Genomic DNA, 18832 nt, shown 5'->3' with positions numbered 1-18832 from the left:
AGAAATATATTTCACTGCAGTTTTAAAATCCCAATGCTGTTTTCATTTTAAGTATTTTCCACTCTCTTGGCAAGAGTATCTTAAAACCTCAATGATTCAAATATTGTGTATTGACAATGTAAATATAGAAATAATAGCCTTTTTAAAATCTTTGTACATTGAAGTAATCTATTCAAAATTGTACTTACAATAGTATCTAAGTTTACTACAATTTATTTTGAAGACATACATTCTCAATATTTATTGTAATATTTGTTAAAGCATGTAGTTAAGACCCATGATTGATTTTGGGAACCGATTCATTCCCAGCATAAACAAAACTATTACTGTCCAGCTGACTCTGCAGACTTCAAATGTTGAACAAGTTGATTTTTAATATTGAAACAGAACTGAGCACCAACATCATGTTTCAAGGTTAAAAGTGCCTCTAATCTATAATACTTTGATGAAAATATTGAAAGTAATGTTTTGCTTTCTTATTCAAATTTCTGCCATCTCTGTGCTCCATGCTATTTCAAAAACACAATCATATCCACTGGAAATCTAAGAAAGTGACCTGAATTAGAAAGTATTTGTACAAATATTTAAACCAAAATTAGTTCATGCTGGGTTAAGGTGAGCTCTAATTCAGTGATTATATGAAAATAGGAGCATAACCAGAGAAGATCTGAAATACTTTAGCTACAACCCAAACCACTCAGAATTAGTAGGAGACAGCAGAAGCTGAGAAAAAGCAAGCAGAGATCCCACAGAGCCTTGAAAAAGAGGTGGATCCGTCAGCACCTTTGTTTCGGTCTTATGACCTCCTAAACCTAAACCTACTAAAATTTCTATTTTCAGCTACACAGCCACAGTCATTTGTTATGACAACCCTTGGAAAGACATTTTCGGTTCTACCTTCTCTCCAACCTTCATTCCAATAATCAGCACACAGCTCTTTCTTCATTTGAGGATGTGCAACAGCTTGGCTTAGGCATCTAAGAGAATTATATTGCCACCCACATATAATGGGGAAGTATAAGACCAGACCTCATATAACTTTAACTTGAACATCCGTTACATTGTCTTGAAGTTTCCTCCTAGACTGGACACCATAAGCTAATCTCTCTGGAGGTATTTGAAATCACAACACATACTCTTAAAGTTCTCCAGCACATTCTGATCTTATTCCTGTCCCTTCTGACTTCTGAAGTAAGATCCAAAATCGGTCTGATGATTGTTCAATAACCATAATATCTTGGCTATGCATTTCACATACTAAAAATCTCATTAAGGTAACTGACTACCATAAAGCATCAAGTCTTTTTTCAGAAGTTTACCATGTTGTGAAGTCTTTCTGGTCAAAGTGCAACTAATTAAACACACACTTAAATATCCACATTCAGGATACAAATATGACAACTATCATTATAATAAATTTAACCCTTTAATAAAGTGGCAACAGAGAAGAGAGATGGGGGAGGGGAGAGAGAGAGAGAGAAGGAAGATGAGGAGGAGGAGTTGGAGGAGGAAGGGATGAAGAGAGAGAGGGAAAGAGAGAAGCCCAGAGACAGAAAGTGATTACAAGCATGAGGAAGGATTATAGCAATACACATGTTTCTGTGGGTATACTCATCATAAACTGAAAATATCATAAATCAATAAAGCAATGAATATACCTAACCTCCGAATCCCCCACATGCAGCAACACAGCACACTGTAGCCTTAGCACCTCCTCTCCTCTGAACTCAAGGCTGGCTGGGCGCCGTCTCCTGCTTCTGCTCTTCTGTGTTCCTAGAGGGTACAAGTTTGCATGTCACTGCCACGAGAGAGAAAAACAAACTCAAAGGTCAAACATCCCAGCTCTCTATTGAGTACGTTTTCCTTTTGTAGCATTGTATGATTAAAGACCATTAAGTCAAACCACTGTAGGTTGAGAACTGTCTGTATCTGTAATTGTTAATTGGTCATTTGTAACTTTAAATAAAGACTTGTGCATGAAGAACTTTCATTATTTATTTAGGGCTCTGCTGTGGCTCTACCAGCATTTCTGTGAATATGTTGCTTTCTTCTTTAAGTGAAATATATTTCAAATTTAAAGAAAAACTATTTACAGAAAATTATTGCTAAGTGGCCATAGATGCTCTACCACCTGGACTTGTAAGATGTCAATATTTACCATATTGACTACAGATTTGATCTGAGTGCTGCAAAGGCCTCACTGTAATCACTTTCCAGGCTGCTTAGGGTAAACCTTTATCATAGGATATGTTTTTACTTTCTTTTATGATTTTATGCATTTATTGTATACTTGTACACATAAACAATAGATTGTATTTTTTTGTGTGTGTTATACACCATAAATGATATTTTAATCTCTCATTTCAGTTCGGTCTTTATCTTTAACTCTAAGTTTATTTTGGTTTAAGTTAATTTGATTCCTATTTCTTGTGTGTGTAGTGTTTTTGACAATTATAAAGATATAATTAATATAATAAATCATTCAGTAGGTGATAGTCCTGACCTGGGTTTATCTCACCTGACTCTGGGAAAAGTCTGTATTAATGGAACTTTAAAGGAGAATTAAAGAAATCTAGCCAGAATATGTATAAAATATACAGAAGGAAAATGTAATATATATGACAAAAATTCCCAGTAGAAGGAATCTGTCTCGCTAAACATGTTAGTGTGTTAGAAGGATATTCATGTTATTTTTATTCATATATCATATATTCATATATCTATAAGCTATCTAAATTCAGAAGAAATTATGATCTTCAGCCTTTCAGACAAATATTATAGTTGAGGGGGTATAAAATGCCCTGGCTGGGGCTTATGAGCTTCTGTCTGTCATGAAAACAGCTCCTACTGGTACTAGGCATTACACTCAGGCATTCCTATCTGAGAGAAAAGTACCCTCCCACTGAATTACATCCTTAGCCTTGTTTTGTGCTTTTCATTTCAAGACAGGATCTCGCTAAGCTGCCCAGCCTGGTCTTGAACTCACTCTTGTAGCAAAGACAGACCTTGAATTTTTTAATCCTCCTACTTCAGTCTCACAAGCAGCTGACTCAGAGAAGGAGATGCCAGTTCTCCATCGAGCCTCTCTCCTAACTCCGAAATGGCCAAGGGTTAGCAGAGTGCTCATCTGCCAAGAGTTAGGATATTACTGAAAAAAAAATATTCAGATGATAAGCACGCATTGGCATATTGCAGTCACCCTCCTTGTAATTGATGAATTATATAACTATTGAGGGCTTTTTCTTTTCTTTTAAAATTAGTTTTTAAATCTTTGACAATCCCTTACTTGCATACAATGAATTGTTATCATAGTCTTTCTACCTCCCTTACCTTCTCCTCTGTCCTTTCCATTTCTGGTCACTTCCTTATGCCTCCCAAGTGGACCTTTCTATTTCCAATTGTGTGTCCATGTGCCTGTCAGTGTGTGCATGTCAGTGTGCCTGTGTGTGCCTGTGCTTGTATGTGTCTGTGCATGTGTGCATTTACACCAGTCTAGTATAGTTAGTCACAGATTCTGTGTTCATAATTGCCTTGGCCATACCATATCCAGCAGACAGCATTTTATAACACTCATTCCCATCCTCCACCTCTTACATCTCTGGCACCTGATCTTCTGGGATGTCCCCTGGACCTTGGAGGGGGTAAAATAGATGGCTCACTAAGGGCTGTTTCTGATGTAATATGCCCCCTTTCTTAGGTATGCAATGTCATCTTCTAGTTCATATATCTCATAATGTGGTTGCTGGGCCAGCAACATCAGCACCACCTGGGGACTTATTGCACATGGGAATTAGAAGGTTCTACTCAGGCCCTACTAAATATGGGGCCAGAAATTTGGAATTTTGCTGCATATCAAGAATTAAGAACCACTGCTCCAGGGCCAGCAAGGCTCACCAATGGCATCTGTTGAGGAGGAAGACACTAAGAGTGCTTATATACACAAGTTTGAGGACAACCAAGCTTACATAATCAAATGTTTGATTTGATTGTCCCTAGATTTGTTTGTCCCTAGATTGCACATTAAGTATATTATGTTTGGATATACTCAACTTTGTAAAAATGAACACTCAAGCATAACACTACTGAGCACAATGTGATTCTATTAAGATAGAGAACTTTATACAATCATTCTTAGAATATTCTCTTATTTTCTTAGGTGCTTGCTATAAGTGATTAGGTCACTCATGGATTTTTCTCAGTAGTTGAGAGTTTAGATCCTGTCATAACAGGTTATTTATATTTCAAAAATGTTCAATCTTTGCATGAGTGAGAAATAGATTTGTGCTTTGGCATGATTCCATTAATTCTGTAGAAGCAAGAACATAGTTATAATAATGTCCATCTACACGCCACACCACCTGTTATGCCTCTGTGTGGCTCACGAGGTCAGTCAGGTTATGGGAAAGTTTCATTGAGTTGTTGAATTACTGTTTCAACGAAGTTTGGTTGAATTAGGAGACAATGCCACTGAATATTTCTTAAATAAAATGAACTCTAAAAACTAAAACCATATATCCTATTTGGACACTAGAGAACTATTTGTTACTTTTATTTTATGAGTCTTGCATGCATGTATGTCTGTGCAACACGTGGGTGCCTTGTTCCCACAGAGGCTAGAAAGGAGACATCAAATTCCCTGGAAATTCAGGGATAGATGTGTAGATGTTACAAATGGGTTATGGGTCACTCACTGGTCCTCTGGAAGAGAAGCAAGTGCTCTAACCATTGAGCAATCCCTCCAGCACTCTCTGACTTGTTTTATAATTTAGTATTACTCAGACCTTCAATTGAAAGAATGCCTTTAAATATTACTTTATATCTTATATATCAAGTAACTTAAATGTATATATGTTATAGATTAATTATTAAATTATACATTGAAATAGACCTATTAATTGGGTACTATGATTATGAGAGATGATGATATTGTTTAGCATAAGTATTTTTATCTGTTTTATTCTTTAATAGTTTATACATATAATGGATTGTGGTCATGTTTCACACCCCCAATTACCTTCTTTCACCAATCACTCTCCCAATCAAACCCTTTCTTACTTTCCTGTCTATTTTTGTGTAAGTACACTTCACTGGGTTTATTTAGCATTGCTTGCCTGGGCACATGTGGAATACTGTTTACTGGTACACGGGCAATTTCTCAGAGCCTATGCCACTGAAGAAAGTGGCACCTGCTCCCCAGAGAGGTGAGAAATTGTAAACATTTGGAGGAAAAAAATCTATGAGTCATACAGTAAGGAATGTTCTTGATAGTTATAAATTTAACTACTTGTTTTTCTCTGAATAAGATACACAGTTTGACAATCTACTTTCTTGTTTATGGTGTAAGACATCTGCTCTTGATCCTCTAAGTTGTCGAGAGTCATTGGATTACACATTAGTGAATTAGGAAAATAATGACAAACTCTGTGACACAATTTCCAAATAACGTGAAAATTTATAAAACTACAATAAATGGTACGTCTCAAACATCGAAGTCATTGGAACAATTTTTGAAGTATTCTAACATATTTAAAGGTAACTTCAAATCAGCTTGACAGTGAAGCAATGCTTGCAATTAAACTCTTTTGCCAATAGGTGGCATAAAAAGTTTAATATTTATTCCAATAGTTTCACTTACTGAAGAAATGAATCAAAACACTTTCTTAAAAAGAAATAAAGGTAACAAGGTTCAATCCCAGCCATCTCAAAAAATAAAATGAATTAGTGAAACAATGTGTGCATAATCAGTCTTTGCTATCTATTTTACAGCTACTCTTAAGAGAGTTCGACTGGTTGATGGCAGTGGACCTCATGAGGGCAGAGTGGAGGTCTTCCACGAAGGCCGGTGGGGCACAGTCTGTGATGATCGTTGGGATATCCGTGCTGGACAAGTGGTCTGCAGGAGTCTAGGATACCAAGATGTTCAAGCCGTGCACCAGAGAGCTCACTTTGGACAAGGTAATCTAAAGTCTGGTTGTTTCTTTAAAACTTGAGGTAGGCTTTTTAAAAACATTTTTTTTTTTTGAGAATTTCAAACATGAAGACTGGATGTACATCACTATCTCTCCTCCATTCCTCCTCCACCTCCCCCCCCCACTCACACACGTAGTGCCCAAATTCTTGAAAGTAGGCAGTTTTTAACCATTTGGAAACCAAGCAGGAACAGAAGCATGTGGATCAAAAGAAAAGAATTCTGCCCAAAAGTTTTGAAGGAAAGTAGATGCTTTAAGAAATGTACACACACACACACACACACACACACACACACACACACACACACACATATATATATATGCTTCCTGACAACCTAATATTTAAATTGCATTTATGCTTGGTTGGTTATTTGGCAAAGCAAGCAATGTCATTGGCCAGGAAGATCAAGAGGGATAAGAATGAGGGAGTCATTGACAGATTATAGTACATCGTCAGTGGCTGAGTTTTCACAACTGATTCTGGAGACATCTGTTCAACATTTGTGTAGACATACAATCTGTCCTCGGTGGGCTTAGAGGAGGGTCCCAGACTCTGTTTGAGTCCCACAGGAGTGAGGTATTTATTCCCCTCATTTAGGTTGAAAAACTTCTTAGGCCACATACATGTTAATGTATCTCACTGAGATGGCAGCAACCAGTTCTGGAACTGCATAAAATAACTTGGAAGAGAATTTACATTGGAAAATATACTTAAATGTATGTCCTTAAAATTTTCACTGTAAATTGGTCTTTCTAAATTAGCATCTTATAATAGGTCTTATGTGTAATTAAGCATCTACAAATGCTTTGATTCTGGATGACAAAGAGATTAGGGAAACATGTACACACTTGCATTTTCATCTATGTTTTCTAGTTATTCCAGTTTGAATTGATTCTTCAAATGAGTTTCTCTGAAGTTATGATTTTTTGTTGTTGTTGACTTTTTTCTTTTTTTTAATAATTTTTTTTTTTTTTTAGAGCCAAGTGGTGGTGGCACACGCCCTTAATCCCAGCACTTAGGAGGCAGAGCCAGGCAGATCTCTGTGAGTTTGAGGCCAGCCCAGGCTACAGATTGAGTTCCAGGAAAAGTGCAAAGCTACACAGAGAAACCCTGTCTCAAAAAACCAAAAAAAAAAAAAAAGAATTTTTTATTCATTTTACATACCAATCAAAGATCTCCCTCTTCCCTCCTTCCACTCCTCTTCCAGCCTCCCTGTCCCAATCTGCCCCCCATTCCCTCCTATAAGAAGATAAGGCCTCCCATGGGGAGGTACATTTAGCAGAGGCAGGTCCAAGCCCCTCCTCCTGCCTCAAGGCTGAGCAAGGTGTCCCACCATAGGTAGTGGGCTCTGAACAGCCTGCTAATGTACCAGGGATGGATTCTGATCCTACTGCCAGGGGGCCCCTTAAGCAGATCAAGCTACACACTGTCTCTCTATACAGAGGGCCTAGTCCAGTCTGATGCAGGCTCCACAGCTGTTGATCTAAATGTCATGAGTTCCCACTAGTTTGGTTTGGTTGTCTCTGTAGGTTTCTCCATCATGATCTTGATGCCCTTGCTCACAGAATCCCTCTTCTCTCTCCAACTGGATTCCTGGAGCTCTGCCTGGTGTTTGGCTGTGGATCTCTGCATCTGCTTCCATCAGTTACTGAAGAAAGACTCTATGAAGACAGTTAGGGTATTCACCAATCTGATTAATAGCTTTATTATTCCTGATGCATGTGGTCAATCAGAAAAAAGAAATAGAGAAGAAATTTATGTAAAATTATAAAGATAAAAATAATATTTCCTCTCATTTATATTTCTAAAATTGAACATATATCAAATTATCATATTACAATACTAGGATAAGATTAAATGCTTAATATTACCATAAGAGGTATGACTTGGTGATATGATACTACAATTTGATGATAACCGTGAGCCTGATGTAATGCTGAGCACATTAATAGAATTGACAATGTGTCACAATTACATCCTTTCCTTAGATAAATTCTCATAATAGGTAATAAGAGATGGATTTGAGCAGGGATCTCAGGTTATAAGTCTTCAAACACATTCTTTAATCTTGTGAAGAAACCAAATGTAAGAAAACAGATTCCTGGTATGCAGAGTTTGTGTACCCAAATTAAATTCCTGATTATCTATTTTTATTTAATTTGTGCTATAAAAGGTGAATTGGAGCAACAAAGGAAATGGAAAATATCTATATTTACCATAATACAATGGATTGGTGTGGTTACAAACTTCCCATCCCTACCACACACACCTTCAGGACTTCTATTCTACCTCATGAGTTGTGCGTTTATCTAGTATGGGGTTCCACACCTACACTCAGAGCACTGGAAGTGCTGGGGCAAGAAGATATGAAGTCAAAGACAGCCTAGGCTACCTATTAAGACCTCTCTCAAACAAATGAAAATAGAAACAATGATATGTGAAGATGTTAAGCATTCTTCTGTGCTTAAATTTGCTTTTCAGAGTGAAATACTTCCAGTCAATAGGTTAATTTCTATAAGACAAGAGTTAAAAGAACTAACTGACAATGTGAGTTTCCATATGTTGTAGAGAAAACTAAACATCTGTTGGATTTTAAAAAATAGACAGAATGGGAATCTGTTTATTTTAAATAAATATGTAGAACATCTACAAAGACTTTGCCACCTATGAAGTCAATATCTCTGGATTAACAGAATGTGCAATTTCTGCCGCGATGGCTCTTTACCTGGCAAATGGCCGACCCTACTTCTGGTTTAGAATAACAACATGTAGATAGCCTTTATTCTCAAGCTCGATCTTCATTGAAAAAAACAAGCCAAATCTTCATTTCGATTTGTTTCATTAAGACACATACGGTTAATTCACGTTTCATATCTTCAGGTGAACCTTACATCTAGTACAGAAAGACCACCACATTCAATGTGACATAAGTAGAGAGATTTTAATTTGGGAGAGCTAATAACCTTGACAAAATACATTGTGATTCTGTGCCTATTTGTTTGAGTATGTAGGCTTGCTATAGATTCAAATATGTTTTTTAATTGAGCCTTACAATCTAGGGGGAGACAGCACTGGGAAAGGGCATGATCCTAATGTTGCCCTAACTATGAAGACTAGCCTCCCAAGTCAAATATTCCAGAGAGGCCATCCCTAGGCATATTGAGGGGCATACCTCACCATCTAGGAGATTCTAAATCCAGTCAAGTTGACAATAAAGTTCAATTGTCACATGGATCTTCTAAGCTTGTACTCGTTCCAAGGAAATACACATTTGAGCACATGGCCTGAAAACGCTTTCTCTTCTAGCAAAGAGTGAAATGACAGGATTTAGCATCAAGTGAAATTATTTATGCAGCTAGTTAATGACAAATCTCTTAAATGTTCTCTTTCTGACATAACACAGTTCTTTTCTAATAGGCCTCACTTAACGAGGCTGTGTATGTATGTTATAAGGTAATTCTGAACACTGCCTCAAAACTTCTTCCATAAATCCATACAGTGGACAAGCACATTACTTTTCTTTACACATTTCTGAGCATTTTGTGAAGCCCAATTAGAAAGACAAGAAGCTTTAGAACACAGAAGATGGAAGTTGAAACGCAGGTTTGGTACCTTTATCCTCAGCATTTCAATAAAATGAGAACCATGTTGTCACAGATATGTTTAGAATCTTTAGGGCACAAGCATGTGGAAAGCACCCACTAGAAGACCTGCCTAGTACTTAGAGGTCTGTGCTCACAAGCAGTACACACTCAGTAATTAGAAGTGCATTTGTCACTCTGCTTGAAAGTAGAGCCGGAATTATGTAGAATGATGCAGAATGATACCACACAGTGACATTAGAGCTACTCCATGAGTCAGAAAGGTAAGTGCAATTTTCCATTGTGAGGATGTGTGAAAAGAGGTCTGACAATACTGCTCCATGTCAGTCCAACTTTTCCTTCAGTTCTCACCACTAATCCACTGAAAGATGATTAGGAAAATATAAAGAATGAAGCAAGATGAAATGGGAAACAAAGATAAACAAACACAAGATGGGTTGTTCTGAATGAAAATGAAAACATTTTGAAATTTAAGTGCTGTGGTCTACATCATGGAATATTATATGAGACAGATTTGCCTAGTAAGCTACTTTGGGCTTAGACTCAGTGAACAACTATTTTGTATGATTTTTAGAACTTTGTTCTAATACCTCTCCACATTTAACTACAGTTCCACCCAGGAGATGGGGGAAAGTCAGTTCTGATTGCAGAATAGAGACAGAAAAGCAAACCTGGAGATATGAATGAGTGGCAGGGAGCAAAAGACAAACATGCATGTGAATTTTAATTATTTATTATTTGCTTGAGAAAATATGAAGAATCTAGATAATTTTATATTGTCTACAACTGCCAAAATTTAAATAAAAGGAGAAAATTTTTAATTCATCCACTTGGTATAATTCCCCCATTTCAGAGAGAATGTAGTTTTCTGGACACCGTTTCCTCAACCTACTTTTCTTTTTTTTTTTCCTTTCTCTTCCTTCAGGTTTCAAAATAGCAAACCTGGCTTACCAGAGATAATCCTGGTTAGCTTTAAGAACAATTAGTTTTGCAGCGGCCAGCGAAATGATTTATTGGAATAAAGCTTAAAGCCTGGTCCTTTAGCTAGATTCTTTCCTTGGCATATGCTGTTTGCGTGAAGTGAAACGTTCTTCCTTTTCCTGAGAAGAGGAAGCCAGTGAGTTTCAGGCAGTGCGGAGAGTTAGCTGGTGCTGGGCATGGTGGGAGGGAGAAGGACCCCCTCTTCTCTATGCAGGCAATCTCCAACCTCATTCCAGTGTCCACTCCATAGCAAACCAGGATGGACTTTGTTATCAGACAAAGGTGCTATCTCCACGAACCTGCTCAAGAGAGTAAGAGTTGAAACAAGCAGCTGTTTCCCTTCTCCTAAATTAACAGTGGCGCTAAGCTCTAAACTTTAGAACAGAAACAAAAGAAAATTATCATCGTAGTGCTGTCTCTTGCAAACTCGTAGCTATTCTTTGTTTTCATATTAACTGCTACCACTTTCCATATTTGGTTTTCCAGTGAATTTTTTTTAAACGCTAAAGAAGAGAGGTAGCAACCCAAATTTATCTCTGCATCTTTGACCTATCTTACAGTGAATGGTCATAAAAATAATCCCAAAGATAAAGGCAATGTCACTCATAATGTCCCTCAACATTAAAGATTTGGAAATGTAGTGACTGGCACTGTAGCACTTTTTGTAAAGCACTTGCAAGGTAACCATGAGAACCTGAGTTCATAGTCCAGCATCTACATAAAAACCCAAGTAGTGGCAGCATGCATTTATAACACTCGTACTGGGAGTGATAGAGACGAGCAGATCTCCAGAGCTCAATGGCCATCCAGTTTTGCTGAACCTATGAGCTCCAGGTTCACTGACAGACTCTGTCTCAAAACATAAGATGAAGAGTAATCAAGAATGATACCTGAGTTGACCTCCGGCCTCCACACATATGCACTCAGATGTACAGATACCTGCACCCAAATATGCACACACCTGCTTCCTATCCACCCCCAGCATAAATATTTTGTAAAAAGTTTTGAAATGTAAATATTTGAATGTGGATATTATTGAATAGATCATGGAGTCTACCCTGCCTGTTTTATTAGTTATAGTAGCAAAGGCAGAACCAAGTGTACTTCGCTGTCATTTATCTTACTGTATAATCCCCTTTGAGGATTACAGGTAGGTGCTTTTGAGAAGCATATACAATACCCCAAACTATTTTCTGTAGTTTAAGTATAGCTGGTATATATTAAGATCAATCCATGTGAGTCTATTAAATGGGTAACAGAATTTATTAAGATATAAATTGAGGAAATACACTCACAAATACAGAACGGAGTAGACAGCTGAAATTGTCCTCTGATCTGACTGGGAGCAAATCCTCCTTGCAGGAAGGAGCAGGGAGAAGGGACATGTGACCCTTCTCCCTTCCCTTATAAGAGGTCAGATAAAAAGGCAGGAAGCACTACCTCCTTTGGCCCTATAACACAAGGTCATGGGCGGAGCAAATACCACTACAAGTTTAGACCACAAAACTAGCCCAAATTTTCAGTCATCAAGCAGGCAAGGATTTTTTGGCAAGTTAATGTTTTAATCCAGCACCCATAGTTTTTTTTTTTTACTAGACAGAGTCATTCTAAATTCTTTGTCAGTGAGATTTTTTCCCCTAAATAAACTTGCTCATTTACAACCTTAATGTCATAGAATACCAAAATCAAATGGAATCTCATAATCATGTTAGCCCTGCTTTTTGATTCACTATAGGACAAAAATTAAGGGAAGTATGTAGTCTTTCAGAACCACAAAACAAGACTCTGAATTGCAGGGCTAACATGTTCTGTTATATTTTGATACCAATGGTATTTCAGTTTCAATACAAAGCATTGTTTTCTATCAAAGAAAAATCTTTACATGATACAATTCAAAACTACAAGTCAAAAAAGTGATACAAATTCATATCACACATCTACAACTAGATACAATTAAAACACATGCAGGTACTTCAAGAAAACAGGGATCTTTTGGTTAACCAGTCCATCTACTCAGCAGCTGACAGAAAATCTTATCACTTCACCATGTATCAACTAATATGTGAAATCTGATGATCCTCCTCTCTCTAAAAATGGGATTAATCTGAAGATTAAAGATACTTGTCACTCAAAAAAATGCTGATATTGTTCTTTTCCAAGGTTAAGAGGAACTATAACCACCAAGCAATATAAACCAGAATCAGAAAACTCCAAAAACTATAGACAATGCTTTCATTCTTGCTTGCTTTTAGAAACACAAAAGCATGTTCTTTGTTTTCTCTAACAGCTAACAAATTTCAAGAAAAATCAATCATAAATATATAGATGAATACATGGATAGGTGTGGTAGAAAGATGATATATAGGTAGATAGGTAGGTAGGAGACAAATATATAGATAGACAAATGATAGATAACTATAGCTAGATCAACTGAGTACTAAGTTGGTCGGAAGCATATCTACTAAATTCTACACAAGTTACGTATGTTCCCAGTGGGTACAAAGAATATATTACAGACAAACACCCAGCAGTGACTGCAACAACAGCAGAATTCCTTAAATAATTGTTATTATCTAAAGAAACAAAAGCAAATTTACTTTTTAATCTCTTAGTTTTGCATAAAGATAAAATTTCATGAATTTTATGCTACCTTTGCATTAATTTTTTAAAGGCAGAAAAGCATTTGGAATAAGTTGGAAAATGTGTATTAAATAAAAATTTCCCTTAGGCTCAATAGTTCTGAATATATTAATACAAAAATAAAACAAATATTTATAAATTATTTCCTTACCTCTATTTAGCTTCTGTGTGATGAGTAAATAGTACAGGGTTTTGGTGTCTTCATGGTTTTGCTTAGCTTTACTCTCTGCTATTTTGAGATAGTTTTGTATCCTCTGAGTCCATTTAGCTTTGAAATGGAAGTATTGCATTTATTTTAAAAGTTAGAGAATAAACAGAATCAGAGGAGAAATACCTAGGATATCATCTTCAAGCACTCCAAATGTTCCCACAGTTACAGAATCCTTTCTGCTCAGCAAAAGAGATCATCATTGATGGGGCCTTAAATTTTATCACCTGTGTCTGTCCTCGCTGTGAGGTCTAGAATAATAGTCAAAAGTTATGGATGCAAATATAAACTCTGCTACCATGTTTGTGACATCAATTGTTTTATCCACCTAGAACATAAGCCCCCAGGTGGAAGTCATTCCAAGTGAGTGTGGGATTTGAATTCTTTGTACTCAAAACAGATTCACTGTATGGTTAAATCTAAGAAATGCAGAGGAATGCGGTGAATATTGATTGGCTCTGGGCAGACACAACATAGGGATTCTGTGTGGCTTTGGGCAAAGTTCCTACTTCTATATCAGTTTCTGTTCTGTCAGTAGAAAATTAGAACAAAAATGAAATTTAATTGTTTAATATTGGTGGAGGATTCAATGAGTCATTGAATCAAACAAACCATGAGTGAGTCCTGTCATGTAAGAAATCCTGGAGGGAATAAGCCTGCGTTTGTATTATCATCACCACACCCTCAGGATTCCAGCACTAGGGATTCTAGATGAACTGCTTGGTCACAGTCTCTAAAACCCTCTGTGTTCACCTATCAGCACATTGACTAGGTGGTTTTATTTTCTTACTCGAATAGCTACCACCAATGGGATTCTTCTCACTCTTACTTCTTTTTCCCTGGATGAGAAAAGCTGTACTGCTAAGGTTTGAACCAAACGAATAGAGCTACAAAATAATTCAAAGTAAAACCATCATAGAAACCCGAGGACAGAGGCCATGGGCCTTTCTTTTCTTCTGTCCCCAGAGGGATAGTAAGGCCACGGTTTCTCCACAGTTTCACCTCTGTTTACCTACATTTGCATGTGATGAATACAATTGGTATATTTCCCTCTGCTTTATCTTTATTCCATGTAAGCATTGGAGTGACCATATATGGCTGTTGTCTGTGGTTTTTGAGTATCCCTTTAGGGCTTTCCAGAACTTTCCATAAGATTTTTTATGTCCTGGAAAGAAAATGCACACACAAATAAATATTCACAAATACAGAAAAGGTCATGCCATACACAATAAGCAATTTGAGAACTAAAAAGCATTTCTTGCAAGGTTTCTACCTTCGAGATTATATTTTCTTACATTATTTTTTTATGTCTTCATATTTCTTTTTTTTTATGTCTTCATATTTCAATCACAAAAGTGCAGTGCTGTTGTAGACATTCTCCAGATGATTGAATTCTCAAGCTTATTAGTATTACTTTTATATTTGAGCATCTCAGGAATCCTTTGTTCTTTTGTAATAGGAACATTGTGGGCTGGAGGTGTACAGTAGGAGCAGATCACTTGAGCTTAGGATACCCAACATCTTGGATTTAATCCCCCAAACACCAAATTAAAACAAACAAACAAAACCAAGAAAACAAATAAATCAAAACATAAAGGAAATATTTAGATTCTGATAATTTATTAGCTATTACATGAAAACAATAATTATAATTACCTTGATAATGCAAAACAAAATTGTGTCTTGTGTTTAGCTCTTCCTAGTAGAGACACATGTTACTTAAATCTTAAATGAATGCACCAATCTTTGTTATATATGGAAAAGTAGTGTTCTTGTTCTATTCCACAAACAAATAAAAATTGAGTCCTCAAGGAAAATTTCCATAAATGAATCTTATGAAGTTTCTTTCTCCTTTGAAAATTTTTCCGTTAAACTTCCACTCTGACATACAACTCTAAAATATATATCTGATGATGTACGTATTTTGATGGCTCACTATGTATAATTCAAGAGGTTTTATAATATAGTCCAACTTCCAATTTAACCTGCCAAATATGTCTTGTTTCAGTCATTAACACCAATTGTGTTTTAGATACCCAGAGACTATTCTAAAATATTAAACATTTCCATGCTTTCTTTGCCATATGAAATAAGTATTTTTGTTTATAATGAGAAAGCTTTTTTAAAAATTTTATTTTATTTTATTTTATAATACAATTCAGTTCTACATATCAGCCACAGATTCCTTTGTTCTCCCCCCTCCCGCCCCCTCCCCTTCCCTCCAGCCTACCCACCATTCCTACCTCCTCCAGGGCAAAGCCTCCCCCAAGGACTGAGATCAACCTGTTAGACTCAGTCCAGGCAGGTCCAGTCCCCTCCTTCCAGGCCGAGCCAAGTGTCCCTGCATAGGCCCCAGGTTTCAAACAGCCAACTCATGCAATGAGCACAGGACCCAGTCCCACTGCCTGGATGCCTCCCAAACAGATCAAGCTTTATCTATGTTTTAGATCACGTGTTTTCTACACTATGAATTATGACATCATCAGTAACTGATTGTTTCTGTATGCACATATTACTATGCGATTATGTTTACAATTCACCATCTACATATTGTTCTGAAAACCTCAACTAGAGGTTTGGATTTAATATGGCCAACAAAACCTGATGTAAGCACATGTTTATGTTTCCTAAAGGTTCTGTTTTCTAATATCTTAAGAACAAAAAACAAGGAGAATTTTTACAGTGATACACTGAAGAAAGAATGTCAGAAAAAAATATTTCCAAGCACTGATTTTTAAATTTATCTTTCATAACACAGCTTCCTTTCCAAAAACAATTGTTTTCTTCTTGATAAAATTCTATCTTTAGTGACACCTTAGTCTGCTTATTTATTAAATTAAATATTTGTTAGGTAGTCTACTAGTGAGTAGTTTTTCTTCATTATAATGAACCTGTGAATGACCTCAGAGGAAGTGAATGTGTTTTAGCCTCACCAATTTTTTATTTGCTTGTGCTTAAAATCAACACCACTTTCAGTCCAGGGCTTCCTTATAGGATGGTTTTACAAATGCTTTACTAAGTCAATATGGTAGTTTCATTAAAATAGATAGGCTATTTGGTGAACTAGGCAATGCTCAGTGAAATACACTCATAGCTAAAAGCTACAGAAGAAAAGAAGTTGCTGCCATGCCATCCCTTCTCTGCCAGTACTTTTATCTCCAGGTGTGCACCAAAATTCCAACATCTAAGAACACTTCAATCAACACGTCATTGCATAGATCCACTGCTGTCAATGCTTCCTTATTTTTAGATCAACAACGAAAGCCAATGCATCCTCAGGGAGACAATCAATTACCCTTTAATCTGGGCTTTCACAGAACTGTGCAGGGACTTTTTTTTGTAACTATTATTATTTTGCAGTCTAGTAGTTTCCAGGGTTGCAAAGTATGAAGTTTTCTGAGGCAGGAAAGCCAATTTTAGACTCACAGTACTTGCATATAAAGAGTAACCAATATTTTGCCCCGTTCAATCATAAACCCTTAGCCACAATTACTAATGCAGATGTATCTGATTATTGCAGGTACTGGTCCAATATGGCTGAATGAAGTGATGTGTTTTGGGAGAGAATCATCTATTGAAGACTGTAAAATCAGGCAATGGGGAGTGTTAGCCTGTTCACATGCCGAAGATGCTGGAGTTACATGCACTTCATAATACATCATATTTTCACTAACATTTATGAAATCACTGTTGTAAAATTGTTTTAGTTGCCCTGCTCCACTAAAACAATTTCAATGGATAGTGAAGGCATTCACAGTATTGGTAAAAGAAAAATTATATTTTAAGTGACTGGAAAAAGTTTTTGAACACACCAAACTTAATCTATGTCTCTATATGAAGCAGTCTAACTTCTTGCAATGGTTAATTTTGATTGTCAGCTTGAGAGAATCTATAAGTGGCAATTTTTGCCTAGGGTGGCAAAAGTATAGTTATTTCTATGAGGACATTAAACTGAGGTGGAGTTGTTGGTAGCTCTATTCCATTGGCATGGGATGCAGACTGAAACAAAAGGAGAAAGTGAGTGAGTGGAGCACCATTATTCATCTCTCTCTGCTTCCTGACTATGAACACTAACTCCATAATGCTTCTATCACTGAGACAGACTAACTGAAGCCATGAGTCAAAAAAAAAAAAAAAAACAAAAAACAAAAAACAAATCCTTCTTCCTCAAGTTTCATTTATAGCAATGAGGAAAAAATAACGAATGGAGAAAATTTGTACAGAAGTGAGATTGTAAAAATTGCCATAAACCTGACTGTAGCTTGTCAACTTGTTGAATTAATTTAACTGGAGGAATGGAGGAAAGTCTGGAGCCATAAGCTGTAGCTGCTCTACAATGCTATAAGCAGAACTTAATGGAGTATCCTGGTAGGAATTTGGAAGTTCATAATGGTGAGAAAAACGCAAATGCTAAAAGTCAGTTTCTGGAGGTTTCAAAAGGAAATAAGGATTCTATCAAGACCTGGAAAGGGCCATTCATGTTACCTACTGGAAACTAATATGATTTCATTCTATTTTTGTTCTAGACTAAATAAAAACCAATGGGCTAATGTCTTTAGTGGATAAAACTTCATGATATAATTGGATCAGTCTGTGACATTGTTACAAATCTCTGTTTTCATACAAATCTACAAGGAAAAAGAGCAAGAAGTGGAGCAGGAAGCTATGGAAAATGTGCGGTTTTAGTGAGAAATGAGCATGCACTGGTTTAAAGTTGCTGACAAAGAAGTGGGGGAAGAAGGAACTGTGATTGTTAGATGATTCAAAAAATTAATGAGGAACTTCACATTTTGCAGTAGAAAAAAAATAAGGGTGCCTTGATGGCAACACCAAGGAAAGGCTCTAACTTATAAAAATGCAAATTTATTTGAAAGGACAGAAATTGAACTGAAAATTCTGCTCAAGCGATTCTCTGCTAGAAAACAATTTCCTAGAGAAGTTTTGTCCTGGAATCAGCCACCAGTGTACACAGAGACCTTTGTAATTGTTTGGCAGAAAGGGGCCAGACTGTATTTCAAGACCGAACTTAGAAGCCTCGTTCCATATAGTATAAAATAGAAGAGCAAGGGATTCGCAGAGGCTTACAACAAGACACTAGAAAGATACTGAGGTCAGGAAGTAGTGTCAGAGTCTGATTTCCTATTGAGAATCCCCTAGAGGACATTGTGTGAAGCTGTGAAGGTGAAACCTCAGTTGAGTTGGTGCTGCCCGAACTGAGAGACATCTACTGAGAAAAGCTTCATGTACAGAGTAGAACTTATTATCCAAGAGAAAGTTTAAGTGTGCTGAGATAGCAGAAATAAAATTTCTAGGTTACTCAGTACTTTAGGAATCCAGATAATTTCTTTGGGAATCCATGTGCCTAACAGAGAGTTATGTAAGTTAATGTTTATCATATTGGATTTCAGTGGTTTTTTGACTGTTCTTTCTT

The 18832-nt window shown here is 36.6% G+C and overlaps 1 protein-coding gene across 1 annotated transcript in view; it reads left to right on the top strand.

Moving 5' to 3' along the window:
* The window catches only part of Msr1 (macrophage scavenger receptor 1), a 63354-nt gene extending 45854 nt beyond the window's left edge, over positions 1–17500 (top strand). Inside the window, exons 9-10 of the mRNA XM_052752783.1 lie at positions 5767–5955; positions 16922–17500. Coding sequence (XP_052608743.1) covers positions 5767–5955; positions 16922–17055 — 323 coding nt within the window. The 3' untranslated portion in view covers positions 17056–17500. The remainder of the gene's footprint in view (positions 1–5766; positions 5956–16921) is intronic.
* Positions 17501–18832: the final 1332 nt, after the last annotated feature.

Source organism: Peromyscus californicus, unplaced genomic scaffold (assembly GCF_007827085.1).
Source record: "Peromyscus californicus insignis strain IS unplaced genomic scaffold, ASM782708v3 Scaffold_23__1_contigs__length_62951481, whole genome shotgun sequence".
Classification (NCBI taxonomy): Eukaryota; Metazoa; Chordata; class Mammalia; order Rodentia; family Cricetidae; genus Peromyscus; species Peromyscus californicus.
This window is presented reverse-complemented; position numbering and strand designations above follow the sequence as displayed.